General features: G+C 33.2%; 1 protein-coding gene across 1 annotated transcript; it reads right to left on the bottom strand.

Moving 5' to 3' along the window:
• Positions 1–10969: 10969 nt before the first annotated feature.
• Positions 10970–23826, bottom strand: LOC127735890 (U6 snRNA-associated Sm-like protein LSm1). Its single transcript, XM_052246311.1, has 4 exons — positions 23687–23826; positions 19574–19642; positions 11665–11780; positions 10970–11411 (listed from the first exon to the last, which is right to left on the bottom strand). The coding sequence occupies exons 1-4, from the start codon at positions 23730–23732 to the stop codon at positions 11241–11243; spliced, it is 402 nt and encodes a 133-aa protein (XP_052102271.1). The 5' UTR covers positions 23733–23826; the 3' UTR covers positions 10970–11240.
• Positions 23827–24112: the final 286 nt, after the last annotated feature.

Below are 24112 nucleotides of genomic sequence, written 5' to 3' on the forward strand. Positions count from 1 at the left end.
ATCCACTCGGAGAATATCTTATTTTTTTAAATTGGTAAAGTCTTTAATGGACAATGACCCCTATAACTTAAAATAAGAAGCCAATTAATGATTTCCGTCACTTATTTTCTTGTCCATAGTGATTTTCTTGGTTCTTTGCAGCTTCTCTCCATCTATATGTGTTTTCAAAGAAAAAGAAAAAAAATCAAAAATCTGTAAAAATTGTTAAAGTCCATGAATTCTTTTGGTATTGCTTTGATTAATTTGTAGATATGTTTTTTGATGTCAACAGTTTCTCTCTCTCTCTCTCTCTCTCTCTCTCTCTCTCATAGTTTTCATGAGTGTGGTCTAAATTAAAATCGGTAGATTTTTTTTTTAATTATTTTCCAAAATGTAGTTTATTCTTTTTTGAAAAACATAATAAAAAGTTTGGGCCACAGAGCATTTTGCAAGCTACAGGTTATGCAGTATTGTCAGATTTTGTATAAACTATACATGGAAAACTCAATGATAGAAAATAAAAATAAAAATTGGGATCACGAGACTCGTTTTCTGTCTACAAAATAAAATAGTTAAGTCCCTACACATTCCATCATTAGAGACGAAATATGCCAAAGGGATTTCAAACACATAAGTCGAAAACAGACTGACAATGCCATGGGGGGGGGGGGGGGGGGGGGGGGGGGGTATGTGTGAGGGGCTAGGATGAAAAATTTTGTCCTGCCTTTTTTTAGTTGTTTTTAGTTGCAATCTCTGTCCTGCCTTTTTATTTATCACTCTATTCGGTCCTGCATTTTTTTTTTTGTATTAGTTTATTCTGACTTTTTTTTTACATAAATTGTCATCCTGCCTTTTTTTTTTAGCCAAGTTGCTCATCCTGCCTTTTTCTTTACTCAAAACTCCTGTTCTGCCTTTTTTCAAATTTCATCCTAGCCCCCCAATTAAAATCAAATGGTAGCTCTCTAAGATGGCGGAAGACACCCGATGTACCCAAAGGGCAATATATCTAATGAGGAAGAAATTTACAATTTCGGTTACGTCGAGTTACTTGTAGCTCTCCTTTTGTTGAAAAGGGTTTCTTTTTTCATTCATCCATCTATTGTACTGTTCAGGGGGAGGGGAGAATCGAAAAAAAAAAAATACACAAAAATGGATAAAAGAAGGCGAACGATACAAAAGGGATAGTAAAAATATTAACCAAACTGACAATGTCATGACAAAAACTCATCAGCCGAAATAAACGAGAGAAAAAAGACCAAAAGCCAAACAACAGTATATTAAGCGCAACATATAGAAAACCAAAAAATGAGTAACACGAAACCCTAAAAAAAGAGGTGATCTCAGGTGCTCCAGAAGGGTAGGCAGATCCTGTTTCATATGTGGCACCCGTCACTTGGCGATTTTGCAAATAAGAAGGAATGTGTTATAATTTTCGAGGAACTCCCAAAAAAACACGATTTACAGGGTGTCAAATCGATGAACGTGCTGAAAATAGTCTCCTTTTCGTAAAAAAGAATTGATGAAAATGTATTTGTATTTAGTGTACAGTGGCAAATATTACATGCATATAAGGACGAGAATATGTAAGTGTGATATGACTATGAATAAATCTTGGCTCTGTACAAGACCTATTTTGCTTGCTTAGCCGAATTTTTAACAAACTAGTTGACAAACCGTCTCTGACAATCTATGGAAATTCAAATAGCATCGGTTTTGATTAAGTCCAGATGTTTTGGTTTTATTTCGGGGAAAAGAGGTGCCTTTTACATACAGTGGCAAATATTACATGCATATCAGGACGAGAACATGTAAGTGTGATATGAATATGAATAAACCCTGCTTTGTTACAAGACACACTTTACTTGCCTAGCCGAATTTTCAACGAACTAGTCGACAAACTGTCTCTGGCATTCTATGGAAATCGTAATCGCATCGCTTTTGATTAAGTCCAGATTCTTTAGTTTTATTTCGTGGAAAAGAAAATTCAAATTTTCAGATACCTCTAACATGACCAGGGGGGAGGTCACATTCTGATATAGCTCTGACCCTCTCAGTCCTACGCTAAGCGTATTATTTGTCATATCAGTTGATCTTTGTTTTTTTAAGATTAAGACTCCAGATTCTTATGTTCTATTTCGTGGAAAACGGGAGTGGTTAATACAAATTCTCCGCTAACTCTTACATAGATGTGATTTTATATGAGTAAAATTTGACCCTCACAGTCATAAGTCTTATAAGCACAATATTATGTTGTATATATTAACACACAAAATAGATAAATATTTTCTTAAATATTGTTCAAAAAAAAAGTTTGGTTTAATCATAAAAAAAAATCCAAACAAAACATGTAAAATATACGGCAAAACTGTATTCAAGTGTAATATATAGCGATGGGTAATTCTTTTGCTTTATGAATTTATGGAAAACTTTCTTTGTATATCATTTTGCCTCCGGAGTTAAATTACATTAATATTCATCAACTTGCAAATGAAGAAGAAAAATCCTGGGGATTTGTCCCTCATTCTTTTCCATAGAATTGCAGTTTCAATTCAAATAATTCTGTAATGTTTTACGCATCGTTATTGTCTTTCAATTTAACATAAAACGATGTAATATTTGTACTATATTCGAAGTCAACACAAAAAATCTTCAATTCTGCACAAGAGTATGTCATCCTATCATTGTTTTATTTTGACTTTACGTTCTGTTTTTATAACTTAACATTTTACTGTTTCAAGTCAAGACCAAACTACTTCAAATTTACATCGTGTAGTTTCAAGTCAACACATTGTATGATAATCCTCTCGTGACGTCATAATGAGATAACATCGTGCTATCTTAGCTCAACAACACGTCCTTTCAACTGTACGTCGTGTAGTTTTGAATGAGCATATTGTATGGCAAGCCTATCGTGATATCATTATGATATAACATCGTGCTATCATAGCTCAACATCACATACTTTCAACTGTACATTGTGTAGTTCTAAATGAGCATATTGTATGGTAAGCCTATCGTGACATTCAAATGATATAACAACATGCTATCTTAGCTTAACATCACCTAGTTTCAACTGAAAATCATGTAGTTTTAAATGAGCATATCGTGTGGTAAGCCTATCGTGACATTCTAATGATATAACAACGTGCTGTCTTAGCTTAACATCACGTACTTTCAGCTGTACGTGGTGTAATTTTAAATGAGCGAATTGTATAATAAGCCTATCGTGACATTATAATGATATAACATCGTGCTGTCTTAGCTGAACAACACGTATTTTCAACTGTACGTCGTGTAGTTTTAAATGAGCATATTGTGTGGCAAGCCTATCGTGATATTATTATGATATAAGATATTACTATCATAGCTCAACATCACGTACTTTCAACTGTACGTCATGTAGTTTTAAACGAGCATATCGTGTGGTAAGCCTATCGTGACATTCTAATGATATAACAACGTACCATCTTAGCTTAACATCACGTACTTTCAACTGTACGTTGTGTAGTTTTAAATGAGCAAATTGTAGAACAAGCCTATTGTGACATTATAATGATATAACATCGTGCTATCGTAGCTTAACATTACAAAATTTCAGCTGTACGTCGTGTAGTTTCAAGTGAGCATCTTAGCTTAACACGATGCATCGTGTTGTTTTAAGTCAACAAATTGTATGGTAAGCCTTTCGTTTCAATATAGTGGTATAGCATCGTGTTATCTTAACTTAACATCATGTACTTTCAACTGTGCATCATGGTGTTTTAAATCAACAGATTGCATGATAGACCTATCGTAATATCACAATGATATAACATCGTACTATCTCAGCTCAACATTTATTAATAACAAGTCAGCACCATACAGTTTAGCTATTCAATTTATTTATTATCATAGCTATCGAAGTGGATGACTGAGCAGTGTCCATCTGCAAGCTAACATCATGCAACGTCAACTTCACATCATGTACTTTAAACCCAACGTTACGTGTGTTTGGCATATCATCACAACATCGTGACTTATCATTATACTATCACGATTAAAGCACTTGTCATTGCAAGTCAACATTGCGCAAATTCAACTTAGCAAATTGTAATTTAGAGTTAGCATTTTGATGACTCAATTCAACATCACGCTGTCTTAAATTTACATTTTAAGCTTCAGCATAACGTTTTGTAAATCTCTAATATGTGACAGCTGAGGCTTTCCATAATTTTCCATTAGGGTTATTTCTAAACTGTCTTCAGAAGAAATGGTCATTTTGAAATGCTAGATTAGCATGGATATGAAATACTGGAGGAATGAATATCGTTTCATCAATATTGTTGATACAGTCTTTAAATCAGTTATGAGGTAGGAAAAACTGTTTTCAACATAATGAATTTCTGACTTCCATAAACAGCACAAAGGAGTATGTTAGGTAAGAGTCATATTTATTGGTCAATAAATCCTAATTTGAAATTTTAGCTAAAAATAGAGGCCATTTTGGATCCCTATCGAACTTACTCCTTTTTAAGTAACGTAAGACCATCGTATCATTCCTGCATACTATCAATCAAATATGTGCTTAACTGTAACCAAGACGAAGTTTTTCTCAAAAGGATTGTTATGAGCTGCCCTTCTACTCTTTCTTTTCCACAGAGTAGAGGGACAGAACGTTTAAACTTCAGTTATTGTAAGATTGAATTGATAAGTGAAGGAATACATAATATGAAGTAAATACTAGTGAGTTGAAATATTAAAGAAAAAAATAATAAGAAATCTTAAAAACAAATGAGAGGATGGGGTCTATGCCCTAAGCCCCTGTGATCTATTCATTATAATTATAAACATTTTTATGCAAGGAGATTTTTAAGACTTCTCTGAATTAGAAACTCCTTGCAACAACAACTTTATAGGGGTCTAGAAAGGGTTGAAGTTGGCCAGTTAAATCGGGAAACAATTTGCATGCGTTGTCGAGATAAGCAAACCCAAGTCGTAATCAAGAGAATCGAAAAACGGGAAGCAGGATTGTTACTGATCCGAAAAATGGTCACACGTTATAACGCATCACTCACAGCAAGGGTTTGTATAGTGAGATCTCACTATACAAATCTTTGCTCACAGGCACTTGTCTCTGAAAAAATTACCTATATACTTTAATGTTATATTAAAGTATATAGGTAAAAAATTTAGAAACAAATGCCTGTGGCATCACTGTCAAACTGCTGACCAAATATGAATTAGTACACGAGAAAAGCGCGATAAAAAATGTTAAGTTCATTTAACATATTGAAAAATTTGAATTATCGACAAACAGGAATTGTCTGACAAATCGGAAAAGGGAGCTGCTGACCAAATATGAAGTAATTCTGTTGAGTATAGTACGCACCTGAAAAAAGTGTGACATAACTATCGTTTAAACGAACAGACAGAAAAGGTGAATGTTATATAGCTCGATCTACTCTATGAGTGAGTTTTAATGTCGAGCCCAATCCATATTTACTTTTTCCAATGAAAATCTGAATTTCCCTACATTTCAGAACCTGATATATGATTTATTGTTTAATATGTTCTCGTCATGAATATAGTGAAACATTTGCCATTGGACATGTAGACACTTTAAAATTATCTAAAACATTTTGCCAAGATGGACTAAATTAGAAGGAAAAATGAATAAAGACCAGATTTAAAATAAAAATATAAATTTAGAGTTTTCATCAACATATATTTCAAATATTACCTATCAGTCATATATAATGAGGAACAAACCCAATTCTGAAAATTGAATATGGTGACTAAAACGTGAAAATGAGATACACCTAATTATAAGAATGAATAATACTTAGTATCTTACATTGAGCTCATATGTAAAACTCTGTTAATGGAGCCAAAAATGTAGGTCAAAGCAACACACTTTTGATGGATAGCTGTCCTATATATTCATCAAGTCACTGCTGCTTATCAGACAACTTGATTCCATTGACCCACGAGATATGGGTCATGTGACCTTTAACTTGTGACATGTGGCCAGTCTCTCCAAGATGCATTAGCAATTCAGTTCCAGAAATTATATGACAGTATGTCTATTTCTGAAAACAGGTTGCTTATAACATACAATCAGGAACACTTATGGTCATACATCCTGTTGATTCCTATTTTTTGGCATTTCACAAGGTCATGCTTTTTTATAATGTCTCTACACTCAATCTGTTCTGGGACATAATATAGTATCATAGTCCCAGATCTGTTGGATGTGAACTGATCGATATTTTAGTCTCGGAAAACATGGTTTGTTTATTAGTTGAAATATGCTTTAGTAGATTTCAGTTACTGCATTGTTGAAAGCTTTATGGTGACCTTTAGTTGTTTACATTTTCATATTTGAACTCTGGTGGATAGTTGTCTTATTGGCAATCAAACAATATTTATTCTTTTATTGTGAATATGCATGCAGACACATAAAATAAAAGAGAATTATAATAGTCCCTCTCAACTTTTGTTGTTACAAACTTAAACACCTGAAGAAGAAAATCTTAATAAAGATTATATTAAGGAAGCTCGGGTGTCTTCCTCAATCTTGGATTTCGAAGTAGTAGATAACGTTGGTCTAGATATTTCATGAAATGTGCAAATTTTGAGAGTAGTATGTAATTTATGTAAAAGACTTTTGATGTAAATATAGAAAATTGTGTGTTTTATCATAATTACGGCTGTAATTTCTCAAAAACACCTTATTTGTGTTTGATTAGATTTTTTTCAACTTTGCCAAATAAGAGGAGATAACTCAGATAAAGTAATTTTTATAATAGAAAGTGTTGTGAATTTACCTATTTTGATATGTAGCAAGAAAACAAGTTCGGTGACCCCATTTTTTCTTTTTCTTATCTGAAACCATCTTATAAGAGCTATCTTCTCACATTTTATCTTAAAGTTTTATCAAGTAGTTTTCTTTTTATCACACAAAATTTGATTTTCCATGCATAATCTATACAAAATCTGACAATTTTGCACAACCTCTAGCGTGAAAAAAAGTTCGTGACCCAAACTTTTTATTATTTTTTGAAAAAAGCATGATAAAAACTTCATTTTGACAAATTATCAAAAAATACTATATTTTAATTAAGACGCCCCAGCCACCGTAAGTCTTGGTTAGAAATAAATGCATTGAAAATTGGCTCTATCCTCTTTAACTTGTTTCCTCAAAATAAATATTTAACTTGGACAAAAGATGTGTTGATTCTGATAATGTGTAAAAATACCAATTGATTTCTGTAATGAAAACGGTGCAGTTTGTTTTTAAATCATCAATGAACTCATAAACTATTCAGTCAAAGTCAACAAAGTCAACAAACAGGTCAGATCATCATGTTCTTCTGGTGATTAAACATGTAAAATATTGATATTTCATGTTTAATTTCCAAGATGTAGAATGAATCTAAAAACTTAAACCTGACCTTTTAAACAGGAAAATGAGGTCAAGGCCATATGAAATATGTCACATATACATATACTTTTAGAACAAATCTACATTCATATGCATGCTAAGTATCTTTAACCTTTCATATAAAGCTACTGGGGAGCCGTCATAATCCTGAAAACTTAACCTGACCACTGGAGTGTAATATATGAAGCAACAGCAAGGCCTCTGCATTTACTGTCTCCATACCATTTTTACTAATTGCATGGTAAAAGTAGGGACAACAGTTACAGGTAATTGTAATTTTTATCAGTTGCCTGAAAAGAAATACCAAAGTCTTGACAGTCATTTTCCTTGCAGGCAACACATAAATTAATGGCAACACATAAATTAATAGGGATAGTATCTCCAATAATCTGCTTCGCTGAGCGCAGCTAGATACGCCCGCAGAGGTCCAACCCTGAACAGTTGGGGCAAAAATGGACACAATATTCAAGCTTGATTCAGGTCTGAATTTGGATTGTAATTAAATATTTGACATATTATAGGTTTCTGAATAAATGTAGTCAAAAAACTTGAAATTGGTCATATGAATTGAATTTATATTCAATTAAAGATTTCTTGCTGTTGTGCAATACTAAGTATATCTGTTGTCAGACTATAAACAAATAAAGTTCAATTAATTCTCAATGTCATATAAGAAATGTATGAAAATAAAAAGGGAGCTTACATCAATAGATATAAACAATTCACCAAAGTTTCATGAGAATTGGTGACAGCATTTTTGAGTTATTGTCCGAAAACTGGAAAATCACCCCTTTTTTTAATGAATAAAACCCCACAACTCAGAAATGTAAAATGTAAAATTTATAAAATTCTAAAGGGAGCTTACATCAATACATACAAACAATTCACCAAAGTTTCATAAGAATTGCTGTAAGCATTTTTGAGTTTTTGTCCGAAAACTGGAAAATCCCCCCTTTTTTTATGAATAAAACCCTGTAACTCGGAAACGTAAAATCTAAAATTTATAAAAATCGAAAGGGAGCTCATGTCAATAGATATAAACAATTTTCCACAATTTCTTGCAAGTTGGTGAAAGCATTCTTGACTTATTGTCCGAAAACTGGAAAATCCCCCTTTTTTTAATGAATAAAACCCCATAAATCGAAAAGGTAAAATCTGAATTTTATAAAAAACGAAAGGAAGCTCACGTCAATAAATATGAACAATTCACCAAAGTTTTATGCAAATTGGTGAAAGCATTTTTCAGTTAATGTCCGACATGTTGACGACGGACAGACGGACTGACAGACGGACGGACAGACGGACAACGGTATACCATAATACGTCCCGTAAACGGGCGTATAAAAATCAATTCCACCACAACAGATGGATAGTATAGAGAGCATACCATTACCATGATAATTTTACAAAACTAGAGGCTCTAAAGAGCCTGTGTCGCTCACCTTGGTCTATGTGCATATTAAACAAAGGACACAGGTGGATTCATGACAAAATTGTGTTTTGGTGATGGTGATGTGTTTGTAGATCTTACTTTACTGAACATTCTTGCTGCTTACAATTATCTCTATCTATAATGAACTTGGCCCTGTAGTTTCAGTGGAAATTATTTTGTAAAAATTTACAAAATTTATGAAAATTGTTAAAAATTTATTATAAAGGGCAATAACTCCTTAAGGGGTCAATTGACCATTTTGGTCATGTGACTTATTTGTAGGTCTTACTTTGCTGTACATTATTGCTCTTTACAGTTTATCTCTATCTATAATAATATTCAAGATAATAACCAAAAGCTGAAAAAATTTCTAAAAATTACCAATTCAGGGGTAGCAACCCAACAACGGGTTGCCTGAATGGTCTGAAAATTTAAGGCCAGATAGATCTTGACCTAATGAACAATTTTGTTTTTGAAAGATTTGCTTGAAATGCTTTGGGTTTAGATATATGAGCCAAAAACTGCATTTTACCTTATGTACTATTATTAGCCATGTCGGCCATCTTGGTTTGAGGGCGGGGTCATCAAACACAATTTTTAAACTACATACCCTAATGATGATTGTTTACAACTTTAGTTAAATTCATCTTAGTAGTTTCAGAGGAGAAGATTTTTGTAAAAGATAACAAAAAATTACGAAAAAAATTGTTAAAAATTGACTATAAAAGAGCAATAACTCTTTAAGGGGTCAACTGACCATTTTGGTCATGTTGACTTATTTGTAGAACTTACTTTGCTGAACATTATTGCTGTTTACAGTTTATCTCTATCTATAATGATATTCAAGATAATAACCAAATATGGCAAAATTTCCTTAAAATTACTAATTCAGGGGCAGCAACCTAACAACGGGTTGTCCGATTCATCTGAAAATTTCAGGGCAGAAAAATCTTGAGCTAATAAACATTTTTACCCTCCGTCAGATTTGCTCTCAATGCTTTGGTTTCAGAGATATAAGCCAAAATCTACATTTTATCCCTATGTTCTATTTTTAGCCATGGCGGCCATCTTGGTTAGTTGGCCAAGTCACCGGACACATTTTTTAAACTAGATACCCTAATGATGATATTGGCCAAGTTTGGTTAAATTTGGCCCAGTAGTTTCAGAGGAGAAGATTTTTGTAAAAGTTTACGGACGACGGACGACGGATGCCAAGTGATGAGAAAATCTCACTTGGCCCTTTGGGCCAGGTGAGCTAAAAATGTGAGATAAGACATAAACATCCAATGGCTGTTAAGAAAAACTCTATTGTGTGTTGTCCATTTACATAAGCCAAAAGTTTAAAGATTCAGAAGAATTTCTGTTAACTATAGTATCTACTAGGGGGTGTTAATGTTTATGTGCAAACCAAATATCATTGACCTACCACTAGTGGCTCCCCACAAACTGACCTACCATGGCCAGTAATCACAAACTAATATACTGTAAATTCAGAAATTATTGCGTGCATTTATTATTGCGATTTTGTCATTTAAGACTAAAATGCGATTTTGATTTTTGCGATATTGAGAAAAGTCCTGTTTAATTCATATGAAAAATTTCAAAATGCAAGTTTAAAATTATTGCGATTATAACCCTGTCGCATTTTTCGCAATAATAAAAACATCGCAATAATTTCTGAATTTACAGTATTGTTGACACTGCAGCCACAGGAAACAGCCCACCTAAGTCTTGCTTTTTCTACTTCTTTGAAGCGAGACAATAAATTATTTCATCTTTGAAAATACTATTGAAACAATTTCTGATTATAGCAAAAAATTAAGTAAATGAGTACGCCTTGTGTTCTGCTAATCTGACAGACCATGATGGTTTTTTATAGTGTTAACTCAAACGGTAATAGATCCCATTAAGACAGGTCATCCCATCCATTTTACACGTCTGATATGTATCTGATCAGTCTCTTCTGTTACCACTAAATTATGTGAGGCAAATGGAGATTCAGAAAATGTAAACTTAATTATCTTGAGATTTTCAATGGATCTGTAATAAAACGTACACAAATCACAAAATCAAGATTTGCATACTCTAACAAGACCAAGGAGGTGGTACAATAAATAATTCTTTTCAAACATATATAATTGCAAGTTGAATTATCTTTATTCAACAGAATTATTTATCATATCAAATTCATGTAGTTTTTATGTTAACATTTGTGAATGCCTTTCACAAAACATATCTTTAGAACAAAATATTGTATGGCAGATCATTATTTTAGCACTTTTTAAAAGCATTATTATTTAAAGTATAAAACTCCACATTGTGAATTCAAATATCACAAGACTGTATTTTGCATGAACCAATTAAATCCTGATCGCTGATTCACCCGGATGTAGGCAAATTAGAATTTTAAAACATGTCATCATGTAGTTCAGAATGAGGCTGTAGTCCACGTTCTAACATTGCCTTCTTTTTTCTTTCTTCCTCTTCTTGTTTAATTAATTGTTCTTCCCTCTGCATTTCTAAAATTTCATCAATTGAAACTTCTTCCAATGGTAGAGTATTTTCATTTGCTAAATCCTAAAATAATAGAAACGCAAACATTTCAATAAGACTGTTAAACCACATCATATTTATCTAAAACTGATTGTTATTTAAACAAAACCATATAAGTTAATATAAGGTAAGACACATTAGAACTTTCCATTTTCCCTGAGTATAACCACCCCTTAACCTTCAATAAAATATAAACCAAGTATATAATTCTTAACTTAGAAAAGAATAATTTGGGAAATAGGTACACACATTGTAGCTACTGATAAAAAGTACTTACAATTTCTCCAAGCAGGACAACATTTTCTCCTCTGACTACAAATATACCTCTTGGTATGTCTCCATACTTCTTACCAACATGTATCCTCTCTATTGTTCTGTGTAAAACTAGATTAGCTGGAAGTATAAACAATACTAGACTTAAATTAATGGATCCAGGAGGAGACATGCGATTTGTCTGTACTGAGACTAAAAATGAAGACTCTCCCGTTTCAAAACTTTGTCAATTAATCTCTTAGTTTTTACAACACATATAAGTTTTTGGTGTGTCTTCTTCTTTCATTATTACAGTAGAGAATATCCATCAATTCATACCAAAATAAAGCACAGCAAACAAGTGGCAGTAAAAAAAAAAAAACAGATAATAAGGCCATGCCAAACATACAATGAACATGTATGTTATGTTTCTAGATACACAATGTACATGTATGTTATGTTTCTAGATACACAATGTACATGTATGTTATGTTTCTAGATACACACCTGAAAATAGGAAGAGTCAGTTGATTGTGGAGGGTTTTTTTTATTACTTTTCTTGAACAGAAGCAATCAAAATCTAAATAGTAAATTAGTTGATTTGAAATAAGGAGGCGTGGTATGATAGCCAATGAGACAACTATCCAACAGCAATCAAAGGACAAGGATGTAAATGACTATAGGTCAACATACAGCCTTCAACAATGAGCAAAACCCATACTGTATAAAAGGCCATGGGATAATAAGATACGAAACAATATGAATATCAAACATAAGATGAAAACAATTTTGACATACAGCAACCAATAATAACCAGGCAGGGTTGAACCTGTTTGAAAGCACTCGGCCCTACCCTACCTGGCACAGTGGTGTTACAGCACAACATAAAAACAAACTGTAAAAGTCGGTTGAAATGGGCTTGACTCATCAGATCAGTATGGTTTGAAGTTCAAAGGCCATTTTGTAGCAATGCATCTGATTTTTAATATTGTACATTATCATTTGATGGTAATGTATTCTCACATTTTCTTCTTTTTATCTATATCATTTGAATATTCAAATCATATTTATTGCTATAGTTGTTTTCTGTTGTTTGTAACTTAACATCTTCCAATCACTAATGTTTAAGTGGTCATATTCACTTCTAAGGTAAAAAATTTAAATATATCAGACTTAAAAAAAATTTATTTGAATATATATTTGTCTGATCCTCATTTCTAATATCATTATAATGCATTGAAATGTTACCGGTAAGTTCTCAACTTAAATGCATTATGGTCTGCAACCATCTGACCATTCTAAAAGTGACAAAAAAGACTTAAATTACAATTTTCAAATATTTCCCCAAGTAGAAAGGGAAAAAGGGGATTGAATAAGTTATCAACCTCCAATTTTTGTCAGCAACACAATAAGCATACTAATGTTAACATTGTTATTTAGAGTATTCTTCTAGTGATAATCCTTCAGCAACAGAATTCACTGAATGATGACTTAAAGGTCAATCGAAGTATACAGTAAAGTTCATTTACATTCTGTAAAAAGCAAGGGGGATCCAAGGAAAGGTATGCAAGAAGTATATTTAAGGGTTTTTTTTCAAAACATCGTACACAGTTTTACAGCCTCATTTTTTAACAGTAAGAAAAATTCACAAGTAATTTTCCGTGACCCTCCCCTTTTTTAACTCACCTGGCCCAAAGGGCCAAGTGAGCTTTTCTCATCACTTGGCGTCCTGCGTCCTGCATCCATCGTCCTGTGTCCCTCGTCCGTAAACTTTTACAAAAATCTTCTCCTCTGAAACTACTGGGCCAAATTTGACCACACTTGGCCACAATCATCATTGGGGTATCTAGTTTAAATAAAATGCTCCGCAGGGCGCAGCTTGATACGACCGCAGAGGTCGAACCCTGAACAGTTGGGGCAAGTATGGACACAACATTCAAGCTTGATACAGCTCTGAATTTGGATTGTGATTAAATATTTGACACAGCATAGGTTTCTGACACAGAATGAATGTGGTCTAAGAACTTAAACATTTTAAATTGGACATTCACCTATTATGGTCCAATATCCAAAATCTAAATACATGGTTAGATTCAGCATATCAAAGAACCCCAAGAATTCAATTTTTGATGAAATCAAACAAAGTTTTATTTTAGACCCTTTTGACCTCAATGTGGAAAAAGTTGATAACAGGGCCCAAAAATCAAAAATCTAAATACATGGTTAGATTCAGCATATCAAAGAACCCCATATCCATATATTCAATTTTTGTTGAAATCAAACAAAGTTTAATTTTGGACCCCGATTTGGACCAACTTGAAAACTGGGCCCATAATCAAAAATCTAAATACATGTTTAGATTCAGCATATCAAATAACCCTAAAAATTCAATTTTTGTTAAAATCAAACTAAGTTTAATTTTGGACCCTTTGGACCTTAATGTAGACCAATTTGAAAACGGAACCAAAAATTAAGAATCTAAATACACGATTAGATTCGGCATATCAAAGAACCCCAATAATTCAATTTTTGATGAAATCAAACAAAGTTTAATTTTGGACCCTTTGGACCTCAATGTGGACCAATTTAAAAACGGGGCCCAAAATCCAAAAACTTAATACACGGTAAGATTCAGCATATTAAAGAACCCCAAGAATTCAAGAATAAAACCCCATTGAAATTGATCAAGAAATAAGCAATTTATACGAAGTATCTTCTTTTGCAATTGAATATTTCTTGCTATTGCGCAATACTGTACAATTGACAATTTCTTGCTATTGCGCAATATTGTGCTATTGGATATTTCTTGCTATTGCGCAATACTGTGCAATTGAAGATTTCTTGCTATTGCGCAATACTGTGCAATTGAAGATTTCTTGCTATTGTGCAATACTGTGGAATTGAAAATTTCTTGCTATTGCACAATACTTATTATATAATAATTTACACATCCTGTTTGGTGTGTATCTCCTACCATATCATTATTATTTGCTTTTAAATATAAATCAGAAATAACCAACTTAAAATGGAAAATTTTAAAAGAAAAAAAAAGAAAAAAAAAAAATCCCCCCCCCCAAATTTTTGAACCCCCTTATGATTCATCACCCCCAAACTCAATCCCAGCCTTCCCTTTGTGGTATGGTACCTTGCAGTATAATTTCAGAGAAATCCATACACTTGAACACAAGTTATTGTCTGGAAACTAGAAAAATGCTTATTTTTGGCCCCTTTTTGGCCCCCAATTCCTAAACGTTTAGGGCAATTACCCCCAAACTCAATTCCAGCTTTCCCTTTGTGATATGGAACCTTGTAGTACAATTTCAGAAATATCCAAACACTTACACACAAGTTATTGTCATGAAACTAGAAAAATGCTTGTTTTTTGCCCCTTTTTTGGCCCCTAATTCCTAAAATTTTGAGGCAATTACCCCCATAATCAATTACAGCCTTCCCTTTGTGATATGGAACCTTGTGGTACAATGTCAGAGAGATCCATACACTTACACACAAGTTATTGTCTGGAAGTTACAAAAATGCTTATTTTTGGCCCCTTTTTGGCCCCTAATTCCTTAACTGTTGGTACCATAACCCCCAAAATCAATCCCAACCTTCCTTTCGTGGTATTGAACCTTATGGTAAAATTTCATGGAGATCCATTCACTTAAACTAAAGTTAGAGTGCGAAAACCAATGTGTCTTCGGACGACGCCAGACGACGCCGGACGACGACGACGACGACGATGACGACGCCAACGTCATACCAATATACGACCAAAAAATTTTCAATTTTTGCGGTCATATAAAAATGTGTCAGGTGACCCGGCCAACCAACAAAGATGGCCGCCATGGCTAAAAATAGAACATAGGGGTAAAATGTAGATTTTGGCTTATATCTCTGAAACCAAAGCATTTAGAGCAAATCTGACATGGGGTAAAATTGTTTATCAGGTCAAGATCTATCTGCCGTAAAATTTTCAGATGAATCTGACATCCCGTTGTTGGGTTGCTGCCCCTGAATTGGTAATCTTAAGGAAATTTTGCCGTTTTTGGTTATTATCTTGAATATTATTATAGATAGAGATAAAGTGTATAATGTTCAGCAAAGTAAGATCTACAAATGAGTCAACTTGACCAAAATGGTCAGTTGACCCCTTAAGGAGTTATTGCCCTTTATAGTCAATTTTTAACCATTTTTCATAAATTTTTGTAATCTTTTACAAAAATCTTCTCCTCTGAATCTACTAAGACAAATTTAACCAAACTTGTCCACAATCATCATAAGGGTATCTAGTTTAAAAAATGTGTCCGATGACCCCGCCCGCGAACCAAGATGGCCGACATGGCTAAAAAATAGAACATAGGGTAAAATGCAGTTTTTGGCTCATATCTCTGAAACCAAAGCATTTAGAGCAAATCTTACAAGGATAAAATTGTTCATTAGGTCAAGATCTATCAGCCCTGAAATTTTCAGACTAATCAGGCAACACGTTGTTGGGTTGCTGCCCCTGAATTTGTAATTTTAAGAAAATTTTGCAGCTTTTGGTTATTATCTTGAATATTATTATAGATAGAGATAAACTGTGAACAGCAATAATGTACAGCAAAGTAAGATCTACAAATAAGTCAACATGACCAAAATTGTCAATTGACCCCTTAAGGAGTTTTTGCCCTTTATAGTCAATTTTTTACAATTTTACATTTTTACAAAATATTTTCCACTGTAACTACTGGGTCAAGTTCATTATAGATAGAGATAATCGTAAGCAGCAAGAATGTTCAGTAAAGTAAGATCTACAAACACATCACCATCACCAAAACACAATTTTGTCATGAATCCATCTGTGTCCTTTGTTTGATATGCACATAGACCAAGGTGAGCGACACAGGCTCTTTAGAGCCTCTAGTTGAAATACCTTGTCAACTATGACTTCAAGGTATTTTACATGCCACCATCTAAAATTAAAAAGATGATGTCCCAGTATTCTGAGTTCATAGATAAAGCATCCTAGTTTCTTAATAACAGCTGAAGTTTACCTCATTTTAAAACTTCAATGATGAGCATATATTCACACAATACATGGAACTTAAAGTCTCAAAAACTAGAGGCTCTAAAGAGGCTGTGTCGCTCACCTTGGTCTATGTGCATATTAAACAAAGGACACAGATGGATTCATGACAAAATTGTGTTTTGGTGATGGTGATGTGTTTGTAGATCTTACTTTACTGAACATTCTTGCTGCTTACAATTATCTCTATCTATAATGAACTTGGCCCAGTAGTTACAGTGGAAAATATTTTGTAAAAATTTACAAAAATTTACAAAATTTATGAAAATTGTAAAAAATTGACTATAAAGGGCAATAACTCCTTAAGGGGTCAATTGACAATTTTGGTCATGTTGACTTATTTGTAGATCTTACTTTGTCTTTGCTGTACATTATTGCTGTTTACAATTTATCTCTATCTATAATAATATTCAAGATAATAACCAAAAGCTGCAAAATTTTCTTAAAATTACCAATTCAGGGGCAGCAACCCAACAACGGGTTGTCCGATTCATCTGAAAATTTCAGGGCAGATAGATCTTGACCTGATAAACAATTTTACCCTTGTCAGATTTGCTCTAAATGCTTTGGTTTCAGAGATATAAGCCAAAATCTACATTTTACCCCTATGTTCTATTTTTAGCCATGGCGGCCATCTTGGTTGGTTGGCCGGGTCACCGGACACATTTTTTAAACTAGATACCCCAATGATGATTGTGGACAAGTTTGGTTAAATTTGTCTTAGTAGTTTCAGAGGAGAAGATTTTTGTAAAAGATTACAAAAATTTACGAAAAATGGTTAAAAATTGACTATAAAGGGCAATAACTCCTTAAGGGGTCAACTGACCATTTTGGTCATGATGACTTATTTGTAGATCTTACTTTGCTGACATTATTCCTGTTTACAGTTTATCTCTATCTATTATCATATTCAAGATAATAACCATAAACGGCAAAATTTCCTTAAAATTACCAATTCAGGGGCAGCAACCCAACAACTGGTTGTCCGATTTATCTGAAAATTTCAGGGCAGATAGATCTTGACCTGATAAACAATTTTACCTCGACAGATTTGCTCTAAATGCTTTGGTTTCAGAGATATAAGCCAAAATCTACATTTTACCCCTATGTTCTATTTTTAGCCATGGCCGCCATCTTGGTTGGTTGGCCGGGTCACCGGACACATTTTTTAAACTAGATACCCCAATGATGGTTGTGGACAAGTTTGGTTTAATTTGGTCAAGTAGTTTCAGAGGAGAAGATTTTTGTAAAAGATTACAAAAATTTACGAAAACTGGTTAAAAATTGACTATAAAGGGCAAAAACTCCTTAAGGGGTCAACTGACCATTTTGGTCATGTTGACTTATTTGTAGATCTTACTTTGTCTTTGCTGTACATTATTGCTGTTCACAGTTTATCTCTATCTATAATAATATTCAAGATAATAACCAAAAGCTGCAAAATTTTCTTAAAATTACCAATTCAGGGGCAGCAACCCAACAACGGGTTGTCCGATTCATCTGAAAATTTCAGGGCAGATAGATCTTGACCTGATATAAAATTTTACCCCATGTCAGATTTGCTCTAAATGCTTTGGTTTCAGAGATATAAGCCAAAATCTACATTTTACCCCTATGTTCTATTTTTAGCTATGGCGGCCATCTTGGTTGGTTGGCCGGGTCACCGGACACATTTTTAAAACTAGATACCCCAATGATGATTGTGGACAAGTTTGGTTAAATTTGTCTTAGTAGTTTCAGAGGAGAAGATTTTTGTAAAAGATTACAAAAATTTACGAAAACTGGTTAAAAATTGACTATAAAGGGCAATAACTCCTTAAGGGGTCAACTGACCATTTTGGTCATGTTGACTTATTTGTAGATCTTACTTTGCTGAACATTATTCCTGTTTACAGTTTATCTCTATCTATTATCATATTCAAGATAATAACCATAAACGGCAAAATTTCCTTAAAATTTCCAATTCAGGGGCAGCAACCCAACAACTGGTTGTATGATTTATCTGAAAATTTCAGGGCAGATAGATCTTGACCTGATAAACAATTTTACCCCGTCAGATTTGCTCTAAATGCTTTGGTTTCAGAGATATAAGCCAAAATCTACATTTTACCCCTATGTTCTATTTTTAGCCATGGCGGCCATCTTGGTTGGTTGGCCGGGTCACCGGACACATTTTTTAAACTAGATACCCCAATGATGATTGTGGCCAAGTTTGGTTTAATTTGGTCAAGTAGTTTCAGAGGAGAAGATTTTTGTAAAAGATTACAAAAATTTACGAAAACTGGTTAAAAATTGACTATAAAGGGCAAAAACTCCTTAAGGGGTCAACTGACCATTTTGGTCAAGTTGACTTATTTGTAGATCTTACTTTGCTGAACATTATTGCTGTTTTCAGTTTATCTCTATCTATTATCATATTCAAGATAATAACCAAAAACGGCAAAATTTCCTTAAAATTACCAATTCAGGGGCAGTAACCCAACAACGGGTTGTCCGATTCATCTGAAAATTTCAGGGCAGATAGATCTTGACCTGATAAACAATTTTACCCTGTCAGATTTGCTCTAAATGCTTTGGTTTCGGAGATATAAGCCAAAATCTACATTTTACCCCTATGTTCTATTTTTAGCCATGGCGGCCATCTTGGTTGGTTGGCCGGGTCACCGGACACATTTTTTAAACTAGATACCCCAATGATGATTGTGGACAAGTTTGGTTTAATTTGGCCAAGTAGTTTCAGAGGAGAAGATTTTTGTAAAAGTTAACGACGACAGACGCCAAGTGATGAGAAAAAAGCTCACTTGGCCCTTCGGGCCAGGTGAGCTAAAAATGACAAAAAGCCAGGTGGAATAAAAAATAAAATACAAACCAAATTGGTCAATGCTCCTGAGATATCCAATTAGTGTTCTGCCGTCTCTTAGTACAACTAGTAATTTCTCTGCAATATTAATGAATAACATTTGTAATTTCTGTTAAAATAGACACTTGACTTTAATACTGATCCAGAGGACAAACCGGTTAGCATGCAGTTAAATGTTCAATGCCCCATTATATCAAATTTGGTTTATGATGACATCACTATTATTGAATCTAACAGCAGGAATTTTGGAAAATTAAACATAGCCCAAATTAACTATTGCAAAAGAAGTATAAGATATAAGAGAAATATTTTGTTATTTTCTAAGGAATTAGAAGAGAAAAGCTTGTGCCAAAGAAAATATTGGAAAAGAAGCAAAAAATCAAGAAATAATCAAAGAATCTAGCACCCTGTGAAAAGTTATGTTTAAAAGCTGTTGTTTTAAACATTTATTTATATCCAAATTTCAATAACAGGCCTTTAGACAGCTTCATGGTGCCATATGAGGAGATTAGGTAATCAGAAATTTGACCTCACCAAATAGCAAAATAGCTTTCCAGACAAACAGTGACATGTTCTTAAATTTACAGCTGCTGCAACGTAAAAATGCAAAATTAAGTAAAACTACCAACTTGTTTTTGTGTATGGATAGTAAAATAAGGAATATTTTCAGAGTGGATAAATTCATCCAAAACAAGGTAAGGCAAGCTTAGTATTGTTCAGTATGTGGTTTAGTAGTAGAAAGTTGAATATTCAGTGCAAACAAGAATAAAATGCTCCGCTGGGCGCAGCTTGATACGACTGCAGAGGTTGAACCCTGAACAGTTGGACACAACATTCAAGCTTGATACAGCACTGAATTTGGACTGTGATTAAATATATGACACAGCATAAGTTTCTGACACAGAATGAATGTTGTCTAAGAACTTAAAAAAATTGAATTTACCTATTCAAACCATATCAAACCATATCATTATTATTTGCTTTTATATATAAATCAGAAATAATGAATTTAAAATGGAAAATTTTAAAGAAAAAAAAGGAAAAAAAGGAAAAAAAAATCCCTCCCCCAAATTTTTTGAACCCCCTTATGATTCATCAACCACCAAACTCAATCCCAACCTTCCCTTTGTGGTATGGTACCTTGCAGTACAATTTCAGAGAGATCCATACACTTGAACACAAGTTATTGTCTGGAAACCTGGGAACTAGAAAAATGCTTGTTTTTTGGCCCCTTTTTGGCCCCAAATTCCTCAACGTTTAAGGCAATTACCCAAAACTCAAACCCAGCTTTCCCTTTGTGATATGGAACCTTGTACATTGTAGTACAATTTCATAAAGATGCATACACTTACAAACAAGTTATTGTCCTGAAACTAGAAAAATGCTTGTTTTTTGCCCCTTCTTGGCCCCTAATTCCTAAATTTTTTGAGGCAATTACCCCAAAAATCAATCCCAGCCTTCCCTTTGTGGTATGGTAGGTTGCAGTACAATTTCAGAGAGATCCTTACACTTGAACACAAGTTATTGTCTGGAAACTAGAAGAATGCTTATTTTTGGCCCCTTTTTGGCCCCTTATTCCTTAACGTTTTGGGCAATTACACCCAAACTCAATTCCAGCTTTCCTTTTGTGATATGGAACCTTGTAGTACATAATCAGAAAGATCCATACACTTACACACAAGTTATTATCATCAAACTAGAAAAATGCTTGTTTTTTTCCCCCTATTTTGGCCCCTAATTCCTAAAATTTTGAGGCAATTACCCCCAAAATCAATCCCAGCATTCCCTTTGTGATATGGAAACTTGTGGTATAATGTCAGAAAGATCCATACACTAACACACAAGTTATGTCTGGAAGTTACAAAAATGCTTATTTTTGGCCCCCAATTCCTTAACTGTTGGTACCATAACCCCCAAAATCAATCCCAACCTTCCTTTTGTGGTATTGAACCTTATGGTAAAATTTCATAGAGATCCATTCACTTAAAACTTAAGTTAGAGTGCGAAAACCAATGTGTCTTCGGACGACGACGCCAACGTCATACCAATATACGACCGCAAACTTTTTTGCGGTCGTATAAAAATAAAATATCCAAATTCTGTAGTCAAGCACTTTGGGTTGGTCTTTTTACAATGAAACACCACCAAACACCCCGATAGACCACTAACCCCTATGGAAAATAGTAATATTTAACCATGTAACGATAAAATAGATTAAATTAAGTAAAACTTAATCATATTATCATTTGTTCATATATCTATATGCATAATAGTTGAGAATCAAAATTGACAAAAAATGTTATCGCTTCAGATTCAACAAAAATACTTTCCCATGATTTACATGCTATATTATCTAAATGTCTACTTTTCAATTATAAAAAATCATGTTAGTGAAAACATTTTATATAATTTGAAATTATCACAATTATCAATTGTAAAAAGAATATTGTTCGACTGACTGTGTACTGTAATGTGTTCAGTGGTGTTTGGTGGTGAAAAGACCTTTAATATAACTTTTATCAATCCAAACCACAAGACATGGCCTAAAATTATACAGGTGCACAGGTTCATCTGGTACCACGATTTCCTGAGGACTCCCAAGAACTAATTATTGACCCGAAGACCGATAGATTTGACTCAAGGATTTGATTTTATATGGTGTTATACTACTTTTACAGATATTAAAGTATATAATTTTAAGATATTTGTCGTTTTTACTCAACAAAAGTGTAATTTAACTTCAAGAAATCGATTTGAAATTGAATGTCCTGTATGCGAATTCATTGTTGAAAACAATAAGGCGGACGTAATTATTCAAAAGGTAGACAACACTATATAAATAATATTAGAAAACTTAAATTTAAAGTTATCATAACTACATTCAGAATATGAAGTCTATCAAATTATTTCCTTTATTTTACATAGGATCACCTGAATGTTGTTAATTAAATTTTTTTTAATGCAATTAATTATAATTCGTTAAGATGTTTAAAAATACATGTTTCAAAAGTTAAATTGTACATTTATTGAGTAAAGACGACTTAAAACTTAAAATTATATACTTTAATACAAGTTTAAGCAGTATTACACCATTTAAAATCAAGTCCTTGGTCAAATTTATCGGTCCTCGGGTCAATAATTAGTTCTTGGGAGTCCTTGGGAAATCGAGATACCCAGGTTCATCTTTAGTCTTTACTCAGAATTAATTTGAAGTTATGATCAACCGCGGTCTCTGATCTCTTCTTTTACTTTATGTAGTAATTAAACTCAGTTTCTGAGTACTCAATTGAAATTATAAGGGGACAAAGTCCCCTATTACGGTAGAAAAATCAATAAAATTAAAAAAAAAAAAAAAAAAAAAAAAATCAGGAAAAATTCCCGAAATTTTCATTCTACTAATCAACTCAAAATCGTTAACTTTTTTATTTTCAGACTTTTTTGTTTTCCCGCATTTGCGCAGAAGTCCACTTCCTTTTTCCGGTCTCGTTTGCATGAGTCTTTGAGTAAAATATATATTTATCAGTCTAGTAAAATATAGGAAGGAACGCAATACCAATTTCATTTTTAATAATTCCTTGAATGGCTTGATATGAAAAACTGTTACCTGATGATAGCGTTTCTTTGTTTACATTGAATATGACGTCATAACACAAATAACGTCACAACTAAAATCCCTAACAACAGAACCGAAATCGGAAACGGTATTTCCTTTTCTTTTTTTAACAGATTTTGAAGTGAAAATATGTTTGAATTAAAAAAAATAATTCATACAGACTTCGTCCCCTTTCACAGGTAATGCCTGCCTCATATTAACCTACATGTATGTCATATCTGGGACATTTATACTAACATAGTCCCAGGTCATACAGTTCTGCCAACTTTTAATAATGCAAATTCGTGAGATTTGGCCAAAATCGTAAAAATCAAAGAGAAAAAACATTAGATCATAGGAAAATGCCACCAATTAAGCATGAAAATGCGTGAGTGAGACTTGGCAGCCCTGGTCATATATGTTGAAAAATTTCGTTTCATTTTTCAAAATTTTCGACATGTCGTTTTTTCTTTAGCAAGGAATTTTTCTTAAACAGATTTGTCGATATTATGAATATTGACTAAACATACTATCTATTTCTTCGATTAAACTTGCGGTGCCAGGTAAATAACTCATTTTCACATTTTTTGCAAAATTACAATTTCAATGATCGATGTCGGTTAATTTCTTGAATGTAACAATAAAAATATTTTGATTTCAAACGCACTTCTGACATAGATAAAAGTAAAGTCTAATACCATAAAGTTAAATATACAATAATAAATAAAAACGAACAAAAAACAAATAAAAACTTATTCTTATTTTTTTTGCTATGCGAAAATTAATTTTTATTTTTGTACACAATTATTTCCTGCATTTTATGTTGCATAAATATTTTTCTTTTTCAGCTCTTACCGACTCAGGGTAATATTTTTCAAAATCCTCCTCCCATCAAGCCTGAAAATCAAATGGACGACGGTCCCCTTATTACAAGTTATTTCGATGAAATGATATAA

This window comes from Mytilus californianus, unplaced genomic scaffold (assembly GCF_021869535.1).
Source record: "Mytilus californianus isolate M0D057914Y unplaced genomic scaffold, xbMytCali1.0.p SCAF_3, whole genome shotgun sequence".
Classification (NCBI taxonomy): Eukaryota; Metazoa; Mollusca; class Bivalvia; order Mytilida; family Mytilidae; genus Mytilus; species Mytilus californianus.

Coding starts and splice junctions, on each gene's coding strand:
- LOC127735890 (XM_052246311.1), bottom strand. CDS start 23,732: ATGAGTTATTTACCTGGCACCGCAAGTTTAATCGAAGAAATAGATA. Junction 19,643..23,686: donor TTTAATCGAAGAAATAGATA/GTATGTTTAGTC, acceptor TTAATATTGCAG/AGAAATTACTAGTTGTACTA. Junction 11,412..11,664: donor TTGTCCTGCTTGGAGAAATT/GTAAGTACTTTT, acceptor CTATTATTTTAG/GATTTAGCAAATGAAAATAC.